The 24771-nt window shown below is 33.8% G+C and overlaps 1 protein-coding gene across 1 annotated transcript; it reads left to right on the top strand.

The window, feature by feature from the left end:
* Positions 1 to 4299: 4299 nt before the first annotated feature.
* On the top strand, positions 4300 to 14423 carry LOC138937251 (mucin-22). The gene is made up of 14 exons (XM_070303307.1): positions 4300 to 6834; positions 6922 to 10300; positions 10534 to 10744; positions 10880 to 11796; positions 11899 to 12033; positions 12136 to 12273; positions 12382 to 12557; positions 12634 to 12784; positions 13118 to 13285; positions 13356 to 13495; positions 13611 to 13772; positions 13876 to 14031; positions 14158 to 14248; positions 14362 to 14423. The coding sequence occupies exons 1-14, from the start codon at positions 4300 to 4302 to the stop codon at positions 14421 to 14423; spliced, it is 8421 nt and encodes a 2806-aa protein (XP_070159408.1).
* The last annotated feature ends 10348 nt before the right edge of the window (positions 14424 to 24771 follow it).

The raw sequence follows: 24771 nt of genomic DNA, 5'->3' as shown, positions 1-24771 counted from the left end.
AGCGTAGAGATCTTAAAAATTATATAACATACAGTAGACAATAACCCAGACAGCACAAAACATCCTCAGGATCATCCTGAATATGTCCAGGACGGTTCAGAACATTTGTAGGATGTTTTAAGATATTATTATAAATATATTTATAAAAGTTTAATATGCATACATAATTATTTTTAGTTGTGTCGGCTATTTTATATAATTTAGAAATCTTAAGTATTATAATAAGTATTAATGTCCTATAAATGTCCACTGGATAACCCCTGGATGTCTGTAGGATATATCTGCCCTGTCTATTATATTGGATGTCTTTTGGATTTCCAGAGGACATATACATGTGCAATTAATTGTTAACGTTAATTTCGTTTAATATTAATAATTGAATTTGATGCGCACATTTTCATATATCCAAAATTATTATTTATTTAATATTTCATGAGAAATGTTACTGTTCGCAACATTCCAAAAACTTTACAAACAATAGTATTCAACCGCTAGTTCGTTTGTTTACCGCTATGCGACACGCGAACTCGTATTTGAGATTTGGTCATGAGAATTATATAAAGCTTGCAAAGAGCAACTGACAGGAAATTACAAATGTAATTATTTTCTATCAGTTCAATTTCTGATGCAATCCCAACATAGGGAATTCAGATATTGGATTGTTTAGAAAATATTACACAACTCAAACCCGGGAGCCAAACCTAAAATATGCATGTACAGCACGAAAGCTTCAAATATTAAAGAACGGTGAACTATTTGTAATATTAGATTTTTAATATTGGCAGTAAATAACAAAACATAATTTTAATTTATATTTAAATTTTAAAATTTGCTCCTTGAAACCTATGAAAAATATCCCTAACATATCCTATAAAAATCCTTAGGATGTTCCACAGGATCTCCCTGGATTCTCCAGAGGTTAATATACGGCTATCATTTACTCTTCCTCAGGACATCCAGAGGAGATCTGAGGATTACAATGGGATATCCTCAGGATATCCTACATGTATGTCCTGGATGCCCTTTGGACGTCCTAAGGACATCCTTGTGCTGTCTGGGAATTTTCCAGCAATAACACAGTTCTTCTCTCTTTAAATATTTTTAGGAAATGGCATAAAGCATATCCTCAGACAGAAAAATAGAGCGATACGAGGTGAGATAACTGAGAAACTTATCGATGATGAATCGACTCGGCAGACAAATAAGCGTAGGGAGCAATCGTTATTAATCAATGGAATTGATGACTTATCGCAAAATCGCAAAATTTTAAATGGCAAGTTAGCACGAATGAAGCGAGGTCTCCGGAAAAGAAAGAAACGTGCGAAGGTTTCGGATATCGCGCGTCATCGAAATTCCTTCGAAAATAATGATGTTGACGATGATATCGATGAGGGAGAGAAGGATACTTTATCGGCGAAAACACGTGGACTCCCTATCTGGCAAGTTTCAGAACCGATGGTTCCTGCAATTGATGATCTGAATTCTACGACAAATCCGATGACTGTACAAACAGAAATGATTAATCGATCCTCGTTCGTGTTTAAAAGACCGCGATCAGAGAATTCAAACTCTTATCGTTCCTCGAATGATCATCTAACGGATTCTAATGAAAAATTCCTGTTAGTACCGATTTTCAAGGATCTGTACGTTTTGAAGAATATACAAGATACTTTTGAAAGAAGCAAAGATGGAATGATTATTCCCAAGCGTTATAAATTATTAGAAAAAAATAGGAATAAAGGAAACGCAACATCGGCCATTCTCTCATTCAAGGCTCATATGCATCACGATGTGAAGGATGTAGGTAGAGCGTATCTTCATCGTAGAGCTTTCAATAATCATCATTTATCTGATTATGATACAAATTATTTATATACTGATTTCGATTCTCGTTTTCTCGAAAAAAACACGGAAAATCTAATGCCACTCTCGTATCCTAATCTCTCGTATCCGGGCATTGGCTTTCAGACTCGTCCCGATTTAATCGACGCCGTTCCTGAAATACTCGATCGACAGATCACTCTTCGCGTTCCGGATTATAAGTATATAACTTTTCTTGATATTGACTCGAACACCGAAGTCGTTCCTTACGATTCGTTCACGATTCGTTCATCGACATCTCCTTTTTTCGATATGTCAAATTACGACATATCTTCGCATCCTAAGAAAAACGCAAATAACCGTCAATCGAATATTTTACATGCGATAAAAGTGGATGAATTAAATCTGCAACCGGATAGCGGAAATTATGAAAACTCTTTAGAATATAGCGAGCTTATTGAATCGACAACTACGGATCTTCAAAATACATTTGGCACTCTCGATGATAATACAGATGCACCGGTTACCTTGAAAAATACCGAAATGAACGATGATAAAGAGTTATTTGATGTATCAAAAAATATAGAGAACAATTTTAAAGTATCGATAGAAAGCAAGAAAAATAGAATAAATGTCATAGGTAATATTTCGACACAATACAAATCTGCTTTCGATGCATCATCTGTAAACCAAGATAATAATTCCTTCTCCAATAATCTTTTCGTTAATAATATTGAAAATAATAATCAAGATACAAATGATGATAATACAGAATCTGAAATCTCAATTTCAAGCGAATATAGTGATGAGAAATCAACTTATTTCAACGATTTCAATTATGATAATAAATTTATCGATGAAACATTATTTAGTAAATATACTACTATTAAATTGAATTGGTCTTTTAATTTCGAAGATTACACAACATCCGCTTCGTTACTTTCTGATACTGATGAGTGGTCGTTGAATAAGAAGCAATCTAATGTGGAAAATCCACGCGCTTTATTAAAGGCAATTGAACCATTATCCTCAGAGCTGAAAAAATTGCTAACCGCTGTTAAATTGGTCAATCAAAGCATTAGCAACGTACAAAACAGATTGTGCGATAAGAAAAACGTTGTCAGATCGGCGAGGATCGAGCGAGAAAGTAAAGAAAGAAAAGCTACGAATATTGCAGAGTCAATTAAGAGGAAGGAGAATTTTGAAAAGCAGATTAAAATCAAAGGCAAAAATATTGTAGAACTTAAAACAAAAACTACTAATGACTACTTTTTAAATAAATTGATGACACCGTTACGGAAACGTGAAAGATCGATTAGCGGTAATCGAGAAATGAGCAATAATCGTAGAAACTTCCTCAAAAAGAGAAAATTGAATAAGAACATGTTTACCAAATCGGATAACATTGAAAAGCATAGATTGCCTCATTTGAGATTCAATAGAAATTTAAAGTCTTTGTCAAAAAATTACAAACTGGAACCGAAGCCGATCCGACAGTTCGTCGAATCTAGATCGAAAAGAGTGATACGTACAACGACGCCTGATGTAACATCGTCGTATCCTCTGATCGAAAGCAATGTATCGAGGAAAAATAATTTTATAAATGGACATAATACATTGTCAAAATTTTCGGATACGTCGGCAGACAAAGATAATTGGATGGATTTTTTATCGAATAACAAAGAAGATTTCACGCGATACAATATAACAAGCAAATTATCCAGTGATAAAGAAAATAAATATTCCCCTGTCGATCCGCAATTTTATGGGGAAGCAACGGCTTACCTCGACATACTTCGATTGTTAAATATGACGAAGAAACCTTACATAGAACATTTGACTGATATCGCGGCGAATGTAACGGAATCGTTGATCTCAGAAATTTTTCTAACTACAACAATAATCTCGCCGTATCCTATCGAGAGATCAACAACACCAACTTCGACAACAAGCATCGCGTGGAGAAAAGAATCTCCAGAAATGACCGAGTCGGTTTTATACGATTATTTAACAGGTACCGATTACAAGTATTACGAACAAAACTATACAAACATATACGAAAATTACGAATATGAAGATGGAGGAAATGTTACATCTTGGTACGATTATATGGAAAAAATCACGACTGAGAAGAAGGCAATTAGTGCAACTACTATCAAAGATTTAATAGCGAAATTTATCGAAACAACGAGAGCTGTTGAAATTACGACGTCTACAAAGAAGAAAATAAATTACGAAGTTGTGGAAACTATGTCACTGACACGATTGTCAGTTACGTTGAGTGCTTTTACGATAACAATGCCTACTACACTGCCACAACTTTATACGACAGAACTGCCAATTTTTCCGATCGGTGAAGAGATATTTACCACTGAAATCATTACTGAAGAGACAGCGTTGACTGTCGCAATACCTACTGAAATAACTGAAACTTTTATCATAATTCCGACAACGATAGAATTTACAACCGAATCTGTTATGTTATTAACACCATTTTTAGAAAATATGACGGATATTACTTTGAGAATCACAATTCCTGCAGCTACTTCGAGAATTTCAATCGAGGAGATATCCGTGACTACTGAGAAAGAAATTTTAGAAAGTACATCGGTAACTTTGACGACAGAAGTAACAAGTTTCCTTGCTGAAACAAGCATATCCTTGTTTATAATTTCGACTGTACCATCATTTATAACTGCGGAATTGACAATTCAAATTACAACTCCCACCGTATCTATCGATTTAATACCATTGACAGTTGCGACAAGGCCTCTAACTACAACATTGATAGAAGAAACTACTTCCGTAACTGAAAGAATGATTACAGGTGTAAGTCCAACTATAATACCGATCAAATCTACAGCTATTTTGGGCGAGAGTACAACTTTGCATAAAACTATAACGAGCAAGATTACATACGTTACGAAAATAGAAACGAAAATAGAAGACTTGATTTCCTTTACGACGCAAGCTTTAAAGTTAACAACTCACATTCCGACAAGTACTTTGAAAATAACAGAAGAAACTAGTTTAGTCGCCGAAAAGATTAAAATGACGTCTATAGAAAATATGACTATTACAGAAAGTACGTATATAACTATTCCATCAACTACACAATTTACTCCAACTGTGCAAGTAGCTGAAAGTACAACTGAAACATTAATCACCGTTAGTGAAATTACTGTTGTAAAATATACTATTATTACAATCGCAAGCTCGGAATCTACAACTACGGAAAGAACGGAAACGATTTTAAGCACATCGACAGAGATTGTAATGACTACTTTAACATCGGAAGAAGAGAGCCCGGTGACGCAGATTGAAAAAACTATAACAGCGGAAGAAATGACGACTACGCAAAGCCCAACAACCATTGAAACTCTAATGACTACTGAAATTCTAACAATTAGTGAAACTTCAATATTTAATGAAACTTCAACGTTTAGCACAATTCCAACAACTATCGAAGTTTCATCTATATCGAGCGCCGAAACTCTTCTAACGACTACAGGTACTACAATTACAAAAATTCTAACGTCTTCTGAAATTTCAACAATTACTGATACTTTGCCTACTGAAAATCTAACGATCACTGAACCTCTAACAACTACCAAAATTTCAACGTTAATTGAAATTCCAGTAACTACCGAAATTCAAACAACTCTCAAAACTTTAATCACCGAGACGATTGAGAGCGCTTCAACATCTTCGGTAATACCTGTTTCAGTAACTGCAATTAAGACAATTCCAACTACGTTATTGATAACGACAAAACGACCTGCTACAACTTTCGTTAAAACCACAATTTCAATTACATCATTAAAATTAACAACATCAACGCCATTATCCCTGATCACGAATACAACGCTAACGATAAGCGAAACGTCATATACTACGACTTCTGGGACGTTTTTAACTATGACAATAGAACCTACTACAACAACTTCTGTTAAAACCACAGTTCCAACTACAACATTAAAATTAACGACGACAACGCCATTACCCCTGGTTACGAATACAACGCTAAGCGAAACGCCGTGCACGATTTCCACTACTTTTTTGACAGAAGAGATCGAGAATACAACTTTTTCTATAACATCTACAATATCTACAATTAAAATATTGCCGACTACATTATCTACATTAATAACTACGGCACCATTCTTGAATACAAGTGTCGTAATAAATAAAACACTGCTCACCACGATTTTCATTACGTTTAAAACAATCGAAATGACAACTCTTTCGATGACTCCTATTACTACGACATCTCCGTTCGAAGCTATGTCGCGCATAACACTAACTCCATCAATTGTGAGTACAAATACAACGCCAAGCGAAATAATTTTTAGCACATTTTCAACAGAAATAGTCGAAGCTACGACTTTAACAACTGAATCGTTAACTGAAATAGTTTCCACAACGAGTTTAGTTGAATTAACAACGGAAGAGCGTATCGCAACTTGGATTACTATAGAAAGAACCACAGAAGCGACAACTTTAATAACATATCTACCATTAAATACCACGATGCTTTTTGTCGAAACCACAGCAGAAACAATTTTATTCGTAACAGAAACGATTACCGCTATAAGCAGTGAAGAAATTTCAACGATCGAAGAAGTTACCGCTGTTAGTCTTACTACAATAACTGAAGAATCTTCCTTAATTGAAGAGATTACTAATGCTACTTTTACAACTGTTGGAATATCAATACCTACGAAAATCACATTGACTTTTACGGAAAGAAGTACAACACCTGCAATAGAAACAAGTACTATCGCAAGTACTAGCTTGGCATCGACAATAACCATGACGACTGTTTCGCTTTTACGAGAAACTACCACAGAGACTATAAAGACAAGTTTGATAACAACAACTGCCACATTGCTGCCAATTACTGAAGAACCAAAGCAGATAACGATCTCAAAAACTGAAATGACGTTTACTCCACTGTTCGAATTTACCTCATCAGTATTAATTACGTCGGAAACGCCCGCCATTACACCAGAAGTTATTTCTGTATTGCCACAGACTGTATCAGAGAAAAGAGAATTCACAACTATATTAACAAGTCTATGGATAACGTATACTTTAGAGAGTTTTACAACATTATCTATCGAAAGAACAGTCCAAACCACTGTTTCAACTTTGGCAGTGAGCATTGAAGAAATGCCAGAAGTCGAAACAGAATATTACATAGCAGAGGAACCGTTCTACGAAGAGGAATATGAAGATTATGTGGAGTACGATATCCCGACTGATAAATGGTATTATTATGAAGAGTACGAAACTACGGCGAAGATTAGGACGACCGTGGTATCGAGTACAGCAAAATATACAGAACTGTCCACGGAAGCAGCAACAAGCTCATTTTTGGAGGAAGGCACAACATCTTCATATGAAACTAAAACTTTAGAGTTTACAATGTATTCGACAACTTCTACATCGATTTATACCAATGTAATTTTAACTGTAACTACCACGGAAATACCTTACACATATACCGAGGAAGAATTTACTCTGATTTCTACTTTGAAAACATCTACAATGACTATTATTGAGAATATAGCGACGATTGAAGTAGGAACTGAGTTTGTAACATCCATTACAAGTAAAGAGGAAGAATCGACGACAATGGCATTAACCTTTGGCTCTACCGAAGAATACACTCTTCTTCCTTCGACAGCTTTCGAAATTATGACGGAACCGCTTGAATATCTAACGATTCCTCCCAAATTTACAAGACCTACATCGAAATTTTTGACATGGTACGACGTTACCGCGCCAAAATTCACAAGGCCCAAAGAAATTTCTGAGATAGAATTAGAAAAGACTTCGACTTCGGAACGAATTTTGACGAAGACAGAATTTACCGAGGAGAAATTGACTTCCTTTTTCGTTTCGTCAACATTGACGACATTATCGGAGAGAGAAACTATTGAAATATATGCAACAACCGCGAGTATCGCGTTCTCAGAGATGGAAACCGCTATCGAAATTGCTTACGAAGTAACCACTTTGGCGACGATGACTACAAGCGAAGAGACTGCTTCGTATACCACGATGTTTATCGCCCCAGAAAATGAAACTGAATTTATTACAACGAGGCAAACTACGATCGGGCAAGAAGAAGAAAGGAAAATCTTACTGCAATTACTCGAGTATCTCGAGCAGCGTGAGAGAGAAGTGGCAGAGAGAGAGAAAAAACTAAAGGAGAAAGAATTACAATGGGAAAAGGAGAAGGAAATGATGCAGCGTGAAGAGGAGAAAGTAAAAAATATTACAACAGTGACTGGTACGATTACGGGCTATGTTACAACTACTATGATTGATACGGTCACAATTCCCATTGATATTTTCAGTACACAAAATTTGACTGCAGCTCATACTGCAGAGATTAAAGTCACTCAGTCTCTTGTTCTCGATACGTCGAGTTTGGTTGAAATTATTACAACTTCCACCGAAACAATGCCGTATATCACAGAGGAAGGTATATTAGCGACATACATTACAGAAAAGACAGAAGAGACAATTTCAAAAGAAAGTACACTTCCAACGTATATTGTAGAAGTAACAGGGGAAACGACTATATTTTATACTACGGAGAAAAGTACCTCTGTGACATACATTGTGACAAGAGAGACAGAAGAAATGTATATTACAAATTATACAACTCTGACGTCATATATCACCGCATCTATTGTAGATTTATACAACATCAGTTTTGTTTCAATCGAAACCACAATTTCTTACACTACCGAAGAAATGTATACTATGAGTTATGAAACCGCTTACCTGAGTGAACCTTTATCTACCTCGTCTACGATGCTGTTCACCAGCCCGATTACTTCGGCTATCGACGAATTCACTATTACTACAAAAGAAAGCTATACGAGTTACATAACCGTTTGTAGTGAATTTCCATTCATTTCGTCTACAATGACATTAACTAGTCGAATTACAGCGCCTATTGATATCACAATTTTACCTATTTCAATTACAACCCCTATTTCGTATGTTACGGAAGAAACAATGGACATTTATAGCGAGTCTCTATTCACTTCACCAGCATCGGTGTTTATTAAGACAACTACAGCTTTAGCTATTAGCATAACCACGGAGATGGAATATGACGAAGAAATAGAAAGCCTGAAAGAAGAATTGCTTAAGAAAGAACGCGAATTGAAAGAGAGAGAAACAATATTGCTGGAAAAAGAGGAAAGATTAGAGAAAGATATAATAGAATTTGAACTGTATATGAAAGAATTCGAGAAAGAAAAACTGTACACATTGATTGCATCAACGCCTGTGCCACCAACCGAAAAGACTACTATAAAGGCCCAAGTAACAACGCAGATTAAAAAAATAACCGAGAAAAAAGAAAATCAAACTACTACGAAAATGGTGACTTATCGATACGAGATTACAAATATAAAAGATATTGAGGAGAAAGAGCGGACTAGCCATGTTCCCGAAAAGATCGCGACACAGGTAGAAGAAAAGATTGTGACGAAAAAGATATGTCTCAATGTCCTGGAAAATACGACAATTCCTTTTGTAATTAAAAAGATGTGTCTACCATATTTTCCTGAAAAGAACAGAAAGCAGAAGTCAGTAAATCGTTTAAGCAGAAAGCTTCTCTCATTTTCAAATACGAGAAAAATTAGGGAGACAAAATTTCAAAATTTTCCGTCACATTTTCGATATAGAGGAACAAGAGCGATAGAAACGACACGTAAAATCGACAATTTGCAATTATCCTATCGTGAATGGCTGACTAACGAAACCACGAAACCAATGCGACATTTTAAAGGTTTCACTAGGATATATGGAAAAAAGGGGAGATCTTATTTAAAAAAGATTTTTACCACCGCTAATATGCAAGAAAATTATATCCATAATTTTCGAGATAAAACTCCTCTATATAAACAATATATTCTTGATTCCTATGAAAGTCTCTTTCAACCAACAGCAGCAACGTTTATGTTAGATAATAAGAAATACAGGAAAAGAAATGCCTTCTTCAATCATAATTTAATTCCTGCAAGAAGAAATAATTTTTCAAATAATGACAAATATATCGAAAACGGAAATGTTTTGTCGACAGAGAAAAATACTCGGTCTTGGGCGAGAGAGAATGCAGCCAATGTTTCGAATCAGAAAGCTAGAAGTATGATAACAGAGGAGGAGAATTTAGATGAAAAAGAGAATGAATTTTACACGGTGAATGTACTACATCTCAGTTATAATAAAGACAGAGAAACGCATGAAGTAATATCTGCTAAACCAAATGAAAATGAATTAACAATGATTATGTCTGAGTCAATTGGTAACAATAATATTACTAAATTTGACGGAGACGGTAAAATTACAACACCATACAATGAATTTGAAGAAAAGAGTGATCTACAAGAGGAAGACATTCTACAAGAGGAAGAAAAATTGCAGGAAGATTCTTTCGAGGATATGTTAGAAAGTATAATAATAAAAAGAATCTTCTTCTTTCGAATATCTTTAATTTATAAGAATTTATTAATTTTTATTTGTTATAATATTTTTGCGCACAGTCGATTGTAAAATTATAGCTTATTAAATTATTACCTCCATCTTCAGATAATATTATACTTTCTATTTCTTTTTTTCTTTCTATAATCTGAGATTATAATATGGTAAAACATTTTCCCCTTTTGAATAATTTTCACATTATAGATTACATGAATTATGAGGAACGTACGACATCGAAACCGACACGTGATGATAAATTTTTAGACAGTGGTGAGGATGAAAGCGAGATAGAAAGTAAAACAAAATTTTTTCATCAAATGTGGCCTACGGAAAAAAGTACGACGTATCACCTGGGTGGCACTAGATATTGGGAACTCGAAATTACGGAACCGTCAATCGTATTTAGTATTACAACTGACTTTACAACTAAAAGCAAAGCTATCGACATACCAATTACGGAACCGTCAGCTGTATTTAGTATTACGACAGATTTTACAACTAAAAGCAAAACTACTGACGTTCCGGTTACGGAACCGTCAATTGTATTTAGTATTACAACTGATTTTACAACTAAAAGCAAAGCTATCGACATCTCGGTTACTAGAACAACGTGTCTCTATGTTATCTTAAAAAATGAAATAAATAGCGACGCAAAAGTAAAACGTAATATACATCATCACAAACGAAACGTTTATAAAAATAAAACGAGGGAAAATAATATTTCTATCGAGAAGCGAAAAATCGGTCTTCAAAATATAACAAGAGAGAATACGCGAAATTTTCGCGGATGGAATCGCTACGAACAAAAATTTGGAGGAAAAAGAAAATTTGACGAGTTTTCGCGTATCAGCAATGAGGATTCAATAATAGCAAAAACTCGAAAGTTGTGCAGTGTCAATAGAAACGAAACGAAGCATCAAATAATTAAACACAAAGATACTATGGATACGAAAAATAAAACTGAAAAGAAACAATCAGCTAAATCGCAAAAATTACAAAATATTAATTCGCGCTCTCCGAACAGTTGTACAAATAACTGTATCATGAATAAAAAAGATTTGAACAAAACAATTACGAGAAGGACAACAAATCATTATTCTCAAGCGAAAAATGGCAACAATAAAGAGAATAATAAGAAAGTAACGAATATCGATGATGACAAAAATCTATCAATGTGCGAAAGAAAAAATCATTATTTAAATTGCATTTGCGATATCGTGAATGTAATTGAAAACATAAAATCTATATTAAACAGAATAAGTTTTTCGTTGGACGAAATTAAGGCGCTTAATTGCAGCGTATATAAAGAGACTCGGGACAAAATTTTAATTTCGATGGATTCCGACGCGGAAGAAGCTAGAGAATTTTCACAGCCGCATTACAACACCGAATCATTGAAAGGCCAAAAATATATGAAATTGGAAGAGCTGGAAGATGATTTTAAGAGCGATTTGGAACTCGGCAACGGTATTTATTTTTGCAATTTTTTATCAAATACCGACACTCTTATAAAACGAAATATAAAGTCGATGCATGATAATGTTACGGAAAAATTTTATTCTCTTTCAGATCACGATATCGTTTCATTGCCCGGTCTTAATCTCAACTTACCTTGTAATCAAGATGGCGACGGTATCACTTGGCTATCGAGTATTAGCAGACCGAGTTACGCGTGGAAGAGAACCGATGGCATCGCAATTTTCGGTCTAGCATGGCATATTTTCGAAGCCAATTGCATATTGGCTTCGAAAGAAATGTATATTTTTATATAACAATGATTATAAAATCTTAATTAATTCTTTACAGGTTTTGTGACTGAAAACGGTGATTTGGAATTGCGAAACGTAAATGCAAAAGATACGGGAAATTATACATGCGTCACAACGTACACGGGCCCCGAGACTGAGGAGCCTGTAGAAGCTACCTACGAAATTCATTTGCAAGGTAGATTTTCAATTATTAATTATTTATTATTATCAAAATTTATTTTATCGAGTTATATTATTATATCGAAACTCAACTTCGCCGAATTAAAAACAATTTTCAAACAAGTTGTGACGCTACCGAGATACATCGTACACGGTGAGAATCGTTACTATACGCGATCCTGCGACGAAAGGGATTTGGATATATTGGTGACGTATCTTCCAGTAAAACTAAATGATATTATATGCGAGGCAGATATTTGCAATGCTTATATTTTAACACCGTCTTGCTCACGAAGCCAAGTACGATATATTAGTTTTATATTATTTTTTTAACCCGAGTCTCTCAATTTCGAATTGTGCTATTATTCTCTTACAGATTACGGTAAATATTCTGTTATTGCCGTCACATATCGTCAAACTGATGACCATCGATCCCAAACATTGCAATGTCTTTTGTCTTAAAGCCATTCAGGACAAACTTTCGCTTATACTGAGTAAAAATTTACGAATTTTCTTCGGGAAAACTAGTTAGTTGATATCTGTATATTTGTTTTACTTCGTCGCAACGTCTCCTCTATTTTCTTTTGTAATGCGAAAATCAATTTCGTGTATTATTATTCGAAATAATTTTCATTAAAACTCTAATATGTTTACGATGCGAAAGGCCTTTTTAATACAGATACATGAATCAAAAATTTTTTTTTAATATATTTCAACGTCTTGCATATAATAAGAAAAACTATAAAATAATTGATCAATCTTTTAATTTTATCAATTTTAATCTTATCGCTTTATGAAAGAGAGGAATGTTGCGGCTTTAAAATTTACAATAGCATCTCTATAGAGTTCTTTAACTACAGTTATTTTCAGATTACCTCATTATGAGCAGAGATTGGTTCCGATTACTGAAAAGTCCACATTCGCAAGATGGAAAAGAGGAAGGACAAATGCATTTGCCGGAAGAGCCAGTAATATCGGTCTGTTCTCCAGCTGCCCGGCTGGATACGGTCTTCGTGGCACGCATTGTGGTATGTTATATTCACATGATATCCAACTGTAAGAAAATGCACATATAAATAAATTAAAACGTGCTTCCAGTTCCTTGTAATATGGGTACTTATAGCGAGGATGGAATATCGTACTGTAAAAAGTGTCCGTCCGGTACGTATCAGCCGAATCATGGTGCCAGAGTTTGTCGCACGTGCACTGATCCCTTGACGAAAGGCTGTTACAATATGGTACATATCCAACTGACCGCAATTTATCAAATATATAACATATAAATTAAATGTTATTAGAATATATTAATAATGTAAAGTGTATCATATGTATACATAAATAGCTCTTTTACAGCTCTGGAGTTCTTTTTCCGCTATAATGATAACTTTGGCAAGTCTCGGTGTAATGCTATCGATACTTTTATTATTTCTATGGATAATCTGCTGCGCTAAGAAGAAATTCTGCGTAAAGAAGATAGCTAGTATTATACCTAAGGAAGACGCATTTGAACAAGAGGTAGAATTGTACAATTTAAAAAAAAAAAAAAAAAGATTGTAACAGAACGATGACAGTAATGGGCAAATTTTTTATTAACTTAACTAACTAATTTAACTTATAGGATCCCATAGAGGAAGAATCGTTAATTAAGGACGTAAGTGAAAACCAAGATCAGCAATGGGATAATGAATACAAAACTAAGAAAAAAAAGAAAAAGTTTTATCTAAGTAAAAAACGTCGAAAACAAGACGAAAGAGGAAAATACGGAAAGATGCGGGTTTGTCAAAATCACACAGAATATATTTTTGATTGATAAAAAATTTTTTATGATTTTAAATTTAGCAGAATCAAAAATTATTATTGCTGGAGATTAATATTTTCCTCTTTGTCTTGTACACTGCAGGTACATGAAGATGAATGGGGATCGCATCGTTTAAAGAATATTCCGGTCGTTTGTCCAGATTCTTATCGGTCTCATGAAGATTATAACAACCGTGAGCATATCTTTCAATATATAAAATATTTACGTATAAAAGCGTAATCTTTTGATCTCTCTTCTTCATATAAATATTATTATATATTCTTATATGTATATAAATTTATATAGATTATTCAAAGCAATCATATCGTAAAGGACCCCGGCTGCCAGAATGTGATTTCGATACATGATAAAAGACACGATATATATATATATATATATATATATATCAGAAAATATGCTACGAATAACGCGGAGAAGAATTATGTAATCTAAGAGATAAGTTTGTATAAATATATTTTAGATTTAATTCTATATACCTGAAAAAAGTATATAATATCTGTATGCGCACACACATTTATTTTTCTGTCTCCTTCTGTCTGTTAAAGGATAATTATACCAATTAAATAACATATTAATTATGAGATCCTTCTCCCCTATTGTATCAAACATATGTTATAAATAAATGTTATATATAATAGTTATATAACATAGCATAAATATAAAATATTTCAATATAATGATTATTTTGATTTTCATATTTATATATATTCCTTCTTCTTCTTCACGTTATATTTATCTATTATATATTCTTTGTTCTTTATGTCATATTTATCTATAAATCATTTTTATTGTTAAAACTTAGTGTTTTTTTCGGGGTTTGAAAGTTTATAATAAAAATAATGCAGTCTTAAGTTTAAATTTGACAAACGTCATATGTTAAAGAATTATTTTTATTATAGACAAACACATACATTTTCTATCGCAATAATTTTTGTACAGCCGTATGATGTTCATGGCATTGGTACATACGATACTACACTAGTGCGATGTAGCCAGATAATCTGAAAACAGCATTATTATTACGTTAAAGTCTCGTATATTGACAAAGATTTAGATTACGATTTTAAGGTATATTCCACAATGAAATCCAAGAAATATATCAAAAGTAATATCGATTTAGAAATGACATTTTTTTCATACGTACCAGAAATTTATTTCAATAGCTGATGACGGACTATTAAGAAAGGAATGGAGAATCCACTGCCCAAGTAGACCATAAAATAGAGCAACAATTTATGCCTGTTCTGCGTGCTGAATGGCAAGTTCTGTAAGAAAAGATAAAATGATTAGAAGCATATTTACGCAATAAACATCACGTATATATACATACTTTATATTTCAACGTTATATAATCAGACAAACTATCACTTACGAATCCAGGAATACCTTCATAGGGATCGTGATGACCCCCCCGGCGAATCGCGCTCGTCATAAATTGCCTCACCGCTTGGCGAGCAAACATGCCCGTCGAATTGATCATTTTCGCCAAAAATTATACGACAGCGAACGTCTCCGCGAAAGCCTCGTGCAAGATGACGACTCGCCGTCTTCTTCGGCCAGGAGAGCCAACCTAGAGAGTAGCCTCGCTCGACAATACGCATGCGCGACGCAATTTTTGTCCAAATTTCGTCCAATCAAATAACGCTTTTAGATAGAGCATAAAAGAATATTGTAATAATGTTATGTTGGCTATTCTGGTAGTTGCCATGGATACAAACAAATATAAAATTCGCGATAGTTAACTAGTAGTTTAATTATGGCGCGTAAAAACCGCACGTTAATTTGTGTTAATCTAAATAATTTCGATTAAACGTAAAAATCATCCATACAATAGTGAAACAATTACATATATTATTTCCGTAATAGTAATGTAAAGCGTATTTTGTAATAGTCGTGTAAAAGTGATGTGAATGTACGTTGGAGAGAAAGAGAAAAAGAAGATGCCGTACTTTGCGTGAAAATTTAGCGAGAGGACAAAAAAGGTATGAAACTTTCCGTGAAAACTTAGTACCCAGACAGCACAAGGATGTCCTTAGGACGTCCAAAGGGCATCCAGGACATACATGTAGGATATCCTCAGGATATCCCATTGTAATCCTCAGATCTCCTCTGGATGTCCTGAGGAAGAGTAAATGATAGCCGTATATTAACCTCTGGAGAATCCAGGGAGATCCTGTGGAACATCCTAAGGATTTTTGTAGGATATGTTAGGGATATTTTTCGTATGTTTCAAGGAGCAAATTTTAAAATTTCAATATAAATTAAAATTATGTTTTGTTATTTACTGCCAATATTAAAAATCTAATATTAAAAATAGTTCACCGTTCTTTAATATTTGAGGCTTTCGTGCTGTACATGAATATTTTAGGTTTGGCTCCCGGGTTCGAGTTGTGTAATATTTTCTAAACAATCCAATATCTGAATTCCCTATGTTGAGATTGCATCAGAAATTGAACTGATAGAAAATAATTACATTTGTAATTTCCTGTCAGTTGCTCTTTGCAAGCTTTATATAATTCTCATGACCAAATCTCAAATACGAGTTCGCGTGTCGCATAGCGGTAAACAAACGAACTAGCGGTTGAATACTATTGTTTGTAAAGTTTTTGGAATGTTGCGAACAGTAACATTTCTCATGAAATATTAAATAAATAATAATTTTGGATATATGAAAATGTGCGCATCAAATTCAATTATTAATATTAAACGAAATTAACGTTAACAATTAATTGCACATGTATATGTCCTCTGGAAATCCAAAAGACATCCAATATAATAGACAGGGCAGATATATCCTACAGACATCCAGGGGTTATCCAGTGGACATTTATAGAACATTAATACTTATTATAATACTTAAGATTTCTAAATTATATAAAATAAACTAAAAATAATTATATATGCATATTAAACTTTTATAAATATATTTATAATAATATCTTAAAACATCCTACAAATGTCCTGAACCGTCCTGGACATATTCAGGATGATCCTGAGGATGTTTTGTGCTGTCTGGGTATATATATATATATATATATAACGTATACATACACATGCGTGTGGGTGTATTTATTAAATACATATATATTGCTTAACAAATTATTTAATAATATATCCATTAGATATTTTTTGCTACTTGTTTAATAGAAAAATGTTTTTATATCAGCTTGTGCATATTATTTCACCATGTTTATTATGTGAGATTCTTATTTTTTATTTAACTAAATAATTTAAAAAATGCAACATTGATACCGCCAATATTGAAATAAGATAATCGACAGGAAGGTAAAATAAATATGCTAAGCAGTAATATTTATCGAGTACGAACGAATTTATTTTTGTACATGAGGTATGAAAATGTGACAGTAGAATATTTTATGACGTAAAATATTTAATGATATTTTTAAATTTTTTATTTCCCAATCAAAAAATTATTCCAAAGCTTAATATATTTATATATATAATATATATATATATATATATATATATATATATATATATATATATATATAAGTAATTTTTCTTTTTAATAAAAAATACGTACATTATATTATATTCTTATATTTTATTCTACATTATTACATTATTACACATTATTTCAGCCGGTTATTAATCGATGACAGTTTACAAATATTTTGTAATAAATCATGCAAACAGGAAAATAAACATTAATTTTTTTATAGCTCTTTTTAATATAACAATTGTATAATTCCAGCTCTTTATACATATAATCGCATATTATTTAACATATTTATAACATATCTTTTATTATTTTATTATAACATTATTGATGAACATATACACAAAGAAGAAAATCTCTGCTCGACGTATAATTCAATAATATAAATTATTCATTTCAGCGCCGATAAAAAGCCACATCGGATAAATCTTTTCACATCTTTTTGAATATAAATATACGCTATATAATTTTTGATACGCTTCGTTATGCTCAATAACAACACAAACGTTGGGGAAATATCTAAATAAACAACAGCTAATTATCGCATGATAAAGCTCAATTTAATTAATTAATTCAGTTGATCCCGCGGCCACATCGTTCACAATATCCAGGGTAATTTATCGAGCAACGATATTATGTTGTCGCGAAACAAATTCAATGTAAATGTACAACTTTTTGATTCTCGTTTTTGTGATATTACAATGATTTTTAATTAACGACCGTTGCGAATTGTTTTTAGTGACCATTACGAATCGCGTGTAAAATGATGCGTGTCGCATACATGTATGGCCGCATTACGTGTACGATGAATTTAACGCACTCACACACCTGAAACTTTGCTCACCTTTATTTTCTCAAAGTAAGAGAGCATAGAAGCCAGGTAAAAAAAGCAAATTTCAGGCGTAAGAGTACTGTCAAGAGACACCGGTCCTATAATTGTATTGTATAAGAAAACACCACTCTGCTATCTTCTTTGAGTGAAGGAGGGAGTGGGATTCGAAGGGGGAAGGCCGCGATGTAACGTCACAAACACACCTGAAACTTTGCTCACCCAACATTAAAATTTACGGGCCGAGCAAAGAGTCAGGCCCACCTGTAACGCACAGCATTTTTCTCTTCCTCCCGTTTTCTTCAATCTTTCCATCGATGTTATACGCAGCAATAATGGATCCTAAAAGAGAGCGAAAGCTTTTGTTCTTTGTCAAAGTAAATCAATTAATATAGAAGAGAGAGAGAGAGAGAGAGAGAGAGCCAGTTTACTTTCTGCTTTGTTTCTGCTTTAAAACAAAAGCTTCCGCTTTCATATCCTGCTAAGAGCATTTGACTTAAATTTTATTTAAACTTTAAACGATTTAATAAATTGGTAGAATATTGAAATCATCATTTTAGAAATGTAGATTAATCTGTCCGCTAGGATTTTATAGAAAAATTATTTTTCTCAAACGCCGCATTATTATTATTATTGAGTACACCATATTCCATATTCTTCCGGATGTGCGAAGTATAGATCGTTAGACCTGAAACAGAAAAAAAAAACAAACAAATTTCAGATGTATGTAATATTATCGTGAGAAGAGACAAGATTTAAAATTATAAAATTGATGACAAAATTTTTGTGGAGATACGCAATGAAAACATAATACATTAAATAAATATGCTTTTATATTGTAACATATCTCTCTACATATTAAAGTATAATACTATTTAATATTATAGCTATTTACGTGGCCGTTTTTTAATTTCGGGTAATTATTTACCTCGACGGTCGTTTAAACATTTTCTAGTGTCCTGCAGGGTTGGGAAAGTTACTTTATAAAAGTAACTCGTTACCGTTACCGTTATTTTTTCTAAAAAGTAACTCGTTACCGTTACTCGTTACCAATTTTAAAAAGTAACTCGTTACCGTTACAGTTACTAAAAAGTAACGAGTCGTTACAATTTCCGTTACTTTTTTACAATACAAACTAATAAATTATTTTGCATAAGAAAAACTTTTAAAAAATTGTAAGCAAGATTTCATTCAAGGTTTATTACAAAATAAATGATTAAATTTTATCGAAATTCTTTATTAATTTTTAATAAAATTTGTTGCTCCATAATATCATCATTTAAATGCCCTCTTTGTGGTATTAATACAGAACCACCGATGCTAAACATTCTTTCTACAGATGCACCGCTTGGTAGAGCTGTATTATATTTAATAAAAAGTTTTTTAAGTTTTGGATAGTCGTTTAACATTTCTATATTACAATTATTTGATTTTAAAAACCGTTGCAATTCTTCTCGTTCAGATTCATTTTGCACCGTTTTTTGCTCAAAAATGAAAAGATCATTGTGATCGTCAGATTTTCCAGCTTTTGACGAATTTTCAGTTGATCGGATTCCCAATAAATCCTCCAAGTAATTTTCAGCACGTTTTCTTTTTTCTCCGGTTAACCAGTTTAACTTAAATTTTGGATGTAAACATGCTGCTATTATTAATTCTTTTGTTTCAAATATTGTAAGAAATTTAAAATCAAATCTAGTAAATTAAGCGACATTGTTTGTTTTATTGAAATTAATACTTTTGAATCAATAGTTTAAAATAAAATAATATTTTTCACTTAAATCCTTATTTAAAATTAAATAACATATGTATTAATCAAATTAATAAGTTACCTTTCATTTAAACCTTGCTGAATAGCTTCAACTAATGAATGGCAATCTATAAGGTCAGATTTATTGAGATTTTCTAATTTTCGTTGCAAGGTACTTAGAACTGGTAGTAAATGAGAGCTCTGCTTTTCCGAAAAGCTAAAGCTCTCATTGGATATCGCGCGTCGCGTCATCGCACTGGTCTGCAAGAGCCATAAGTTGATCAATCACATTCAAGCATTTTTACAACATAATAAGAATGCTAATTGCTCGATTTGCTTACGGCTTTACGGTTAAGATAAAAATTTTATCACGCACAATAGCAAGAATAATATCTTAAATAAATCAAAAAATTTGAAAAAAGTAACGATAAAAGTAACTGTTAAATTCGTTACTCGTTACCAAAAAATATAACGAAGTTACTTTTTCCGTTACAAATAAAATTTGTAACGCCATTACCGTTACAGTTACCGAAAAAAAGTAACTATAACGGTAACGGCGTTACAAGTAACGCGTTACTTCCCAACCCTGGTGTCCTGCAACATAAAATACATGTTAAGCCCAATTAAAATTCGCTTTAACGCGCGAATTACTACGCTTCTCTCTGCACAAAACTACAATTCATATAAAATGTCCCGTCTCTCCCCCTTCTCGTTCTATCCTCTTCTCTTTAAAAAAAAAAAAAGGTAAAAAATACTGATTTATATGTTAAAACATTACTAAGCGTGGAACACAATTATTATCTCCTGCTTTAAATTGCCGCGGCGGTTTATTCACTGCAACGCTTAATTCAACGCTCATTTGAACATTTTGTCAGCTATATGATACATACCGACCCCAATTAAAATTCGTGTCACTTCAAGCGTCGCTCTGTAAAACGCGATTTATGCGATCCCTCTCGTCGCCCCCTTTTATCTCGAACTTTTCCGTATGCGCGGCAGCAGGGCGAATTATGACCAGGGAAGGAGGGAGGGAGGGAGGCGCGGACGTTGTTCCTGCTATTCGTGAAAGCGTCCTTTCTTCGTGGCACACGGTGCGCGATCCGTGCGATGACTCGCACGATAGCGAGAACTCTGAAGGAGGAGGATCAGAATGGAGAACAGAAGCAGCGGGCTAGGTCGTCCGTAAGGAGGAGGATAGAGTACGCTTTCATTTGACGCGCACGCACGCGGGGACGTGTACGTAGAGAGAGAGAGAGAGAAGTGATCATCACAGCATTCTCGTGGAATGCGAGCGTCAAGAGGAGAGATAGAAGATTACGTCAGACTCCGGCTCCATTTAAATGCCCGGCATTGCTGAAATTGGTCCGAGGTGACCCCTGACTTTGGGATCCGTCTCGTTTCTTTGTCCGAACCGCTGCTCTCCTCTCACTACCCTATCCTCCTTACTCTTTCATGAGAGATAGGGCGCGAGTATATCCGTCGGTACAAAGGGACGGTCACGAACCGGTGACGAGAAGAACGTCTCGAAAAAAAAATAAAAAAAATAAAAAAAAACCTTGGATAAAGAAACGCTACCGCGTTATCGTCCGGTTAATCTGGAGTCTTACTTCAAACCGGCACACGTGGAGTCCACTGACGTTTTCACCCTCTCCTCCTCGCTCTCTATTCTCTGAAAAAAAAGAAAAAGACAAAAATGTTCTAAGTTAATAGAAACTACTTTTGATCGCGAGAGAAATTTTCTCGATTCTACAGTCCCCCCCCGTTCCTCGTGGACAATAATAGCACCGTCGTTAAATTCGTGATGTGTTGACTCGCACACGACCGGCACCACTTCTCACGGCAACTCTCGGGAAGGTATTAATCATGCAAGTCGGGAACTACTCGTATATGATTCGGTTGGGCAAACAACACCCGGCTTTTGAGATCGAATACGCTAATGTCGGCGCGCCGACACGCCGTATGCAACGGCGAGGAATTAATATTCTTTTGTCGTGCGCGCGAGTCGCTCTCGGAATCGTTTGTTATTCCGGCTGCCTCGCAAAATCCACGCCGAAGCTATAATATTCGTGTTCCTGTCTACCCTACCTGCGCACATGCACCTTAACCGATCGTTATCTTCCGTTTAGATACGAAGCTTGAAATATAGATAAACAAACGAATCTCGCGCTAGAAGCGGAAGATGAGGCGCCATTTTAATTCCCGGCCATTTTCGCACAGAATCAAATTCTGCGTTTGCCTAGACAATACGGTGTGTGGCAGATTTTCGATTTTTTCGGACGAATTTTTCAAATAAATTTTCCTTCACGAGCAATAATTTAATTTTTGACGACTGTCATCGCGATGCAAAATTATTAAATTAAATAATTCCGCTTATTCAAATTTCGTTAACTAAACACGTTTATTCTTCGCTTAATTTCCAAGAGAAGATAGAAATATATGTATACAATATTTTAAAGTCTAACACGTATTTTAGGAAAATATCAAACTTCATTTTACATAATAATATTTTAACGGATTTTCGATAAATTTTAAATAAATTTCTCTTTCAGAGTGACAATTTAATTTGTAAATGACTTGTCGCGGCGCAGGATTATTAAATTTAATATCTTCGACATCGCTTATTTAAATTTCGTGAAAAACATATTTATTCTTTGATTAATTGCCGACAGAAGGGATGGGTTTTTCAATGACATATATATTTCCAAGTATCGCACGTATTTTAAAAAGTATCGCGAACTTTGATTTCTATATTATTTCGCGCGTGCAATAAATCGCGTTCAAAAGAGTGGCGCTCATCGTCTATCAAGAAATATAAATCCGATAAAAGCGTATGTATATGCGTGTGTATGCGCCGCTCAAAAGACACATGCCGGAAATTCTTTGAAAAACGCAGTCTCCTTTAGACGAGTCTCCTTCGTCCTTCCTGCCTGATAGTGAATCGCTCTCGAATTTCCTAGCGTCACTTGGCTCGTTCACGAACCTCTGCTTTTCAACCAAAATTGTTCGAACTATCCCTCCGCAAGGATAGGATTAACTGACGTCTGATTTCTCATCCTTTTTCAGGATGGCGATGATAATCGTTGCGACGAATTATTTTTTCCAGAGATATATAGAGAGATTATTTTTGAATCCAAAATATAAACCCCCCGCGCGGATATTAAAATAAAAAAATATTTATATAATTAGAAACGATTGCCTCGTTATTTAAAAAAAAAAAAATTGACAGAATAATTTTTTTAGTTAATTAAATAGATATTAAAGAGACAGATTGATTATCTCTCTCGATGATGCCGATTCCGCTAATCTTTTCATTATTATTTTTCTCCATTCTCGATTCTCAGATACAGGAATAGATTTGCGTAGATAGGTGTGAGATATGCGGGATTAACAAGCGAAACGGTCGAAAAAAAAAAAAAAAAACGCTTATGAGCGAGTTTGATGAAACATTTATCCTGGCTCCGCGAACCGTCGTTACGTGGGTGATCGATCAACCGTCGTTCTCCGCCGGTAGCGGCGATATTTCGCGAAATATTTTCGAGGCACCGTTTTCCGGTTCGCTGCGTTACATTTTACACGCGCGTGTGTGGGCGAATTTATATCGTATATTCGGCAAAACAATTATTCCCGCGTGAACGAGATTATTTCCCTCTGTCGATTTAATTTTCGACGGGCTTCATCAATATATCTCTAAAGATTGCCTATTTCGATTATTTTGTAACGCGTGTTATTTATGTACATTCGCATATTATTACTCTATTACTGTCATACAAATATTTTAAATTACAAATCATCCATTTCTGTCACATAAAACGTGACAGAATAAATCCGTGAATGATGTTTTAATTTAAAATGAATATTTTCAAAAGACACCATCAAATTTATACAACAAATTAATCTTAAAATGAAGAACTCGTTTCTCGGATTTCAATTTGAAAGTCATAAAATTTATTTTCCAGTATCCAGGGTTGGGAAGTAACGCGTTACTTGTAACGCCGTTACCGTTACAGTTACTTTTTTTCGGTAACTGTAACGGTAATGGCGTTACAAATTTTATTTGTAACGGAAAAAGTAACTTCGTTACATTTTTCGGTAACGAGTAACGAATTTAACAGTTACTTTTATCGTTACTTTTTTCTAATTTTTTCATTTATTTAAGATATTCTTGCTATTGTGCGTGATAAAATTTTTATCTTAACCGTAAAGCCGTAAGCAAATCGACCAATTAGCATTCTTATTATGTTGTAATCTCATTTACTACCAGTTCTAAGTACCTTGCAACGAAAATTAGAAAATCTCAATAAATCTGACCTTATAGATTGCCATTCATTAGTTGAAGCTATTCAGCAAGGTTTAAATGAAAGGTAACTTATTAATTTGATTAATACATATGTTATTTAATTTTAAATAAGGATTTAATTGAAAAATATTATTTAATTTTAAACTATTGATTCAAAAGTATTAATTTCAATAAAACAAACAATGTCGCTTAATTTACTAGATTTGATTTTAAATTTCTTACAATATTTGAAACAAAAGAATTAATAATAGCAGCATGTTTACATCCAAAATTTAAGTTAAACTGGTTAACCGGAGAAAAAAGAAAACGTGCTGAAAATTACTTGGAGGATTTATTGGGAATCCGATCAACTGAAAATTCTT

The sequence above is a fragment of the Polyergus mexicanus genome, unplaced genomic scaffold (genome assembly GCF_030449975.1).
Source record: "Polyergus mexicanus isolate NDT 795.1 unplaced genomic scaffold, iyPolMexi1.0 SCAF_10, whole genome shotgun sequence".
NCBI classification, from domain to species: domain Eukaryota; kingdom Metazoa; phylum Arthropoda; class Insecta; order Hymenoptera; family Formicidae; genus Polyergus; species Polyergus mexicanus.
Note: the sequence above shows the minus strand (reverse complement) of the source record. Positions and strands in the feature narration are given on the sequence as shown.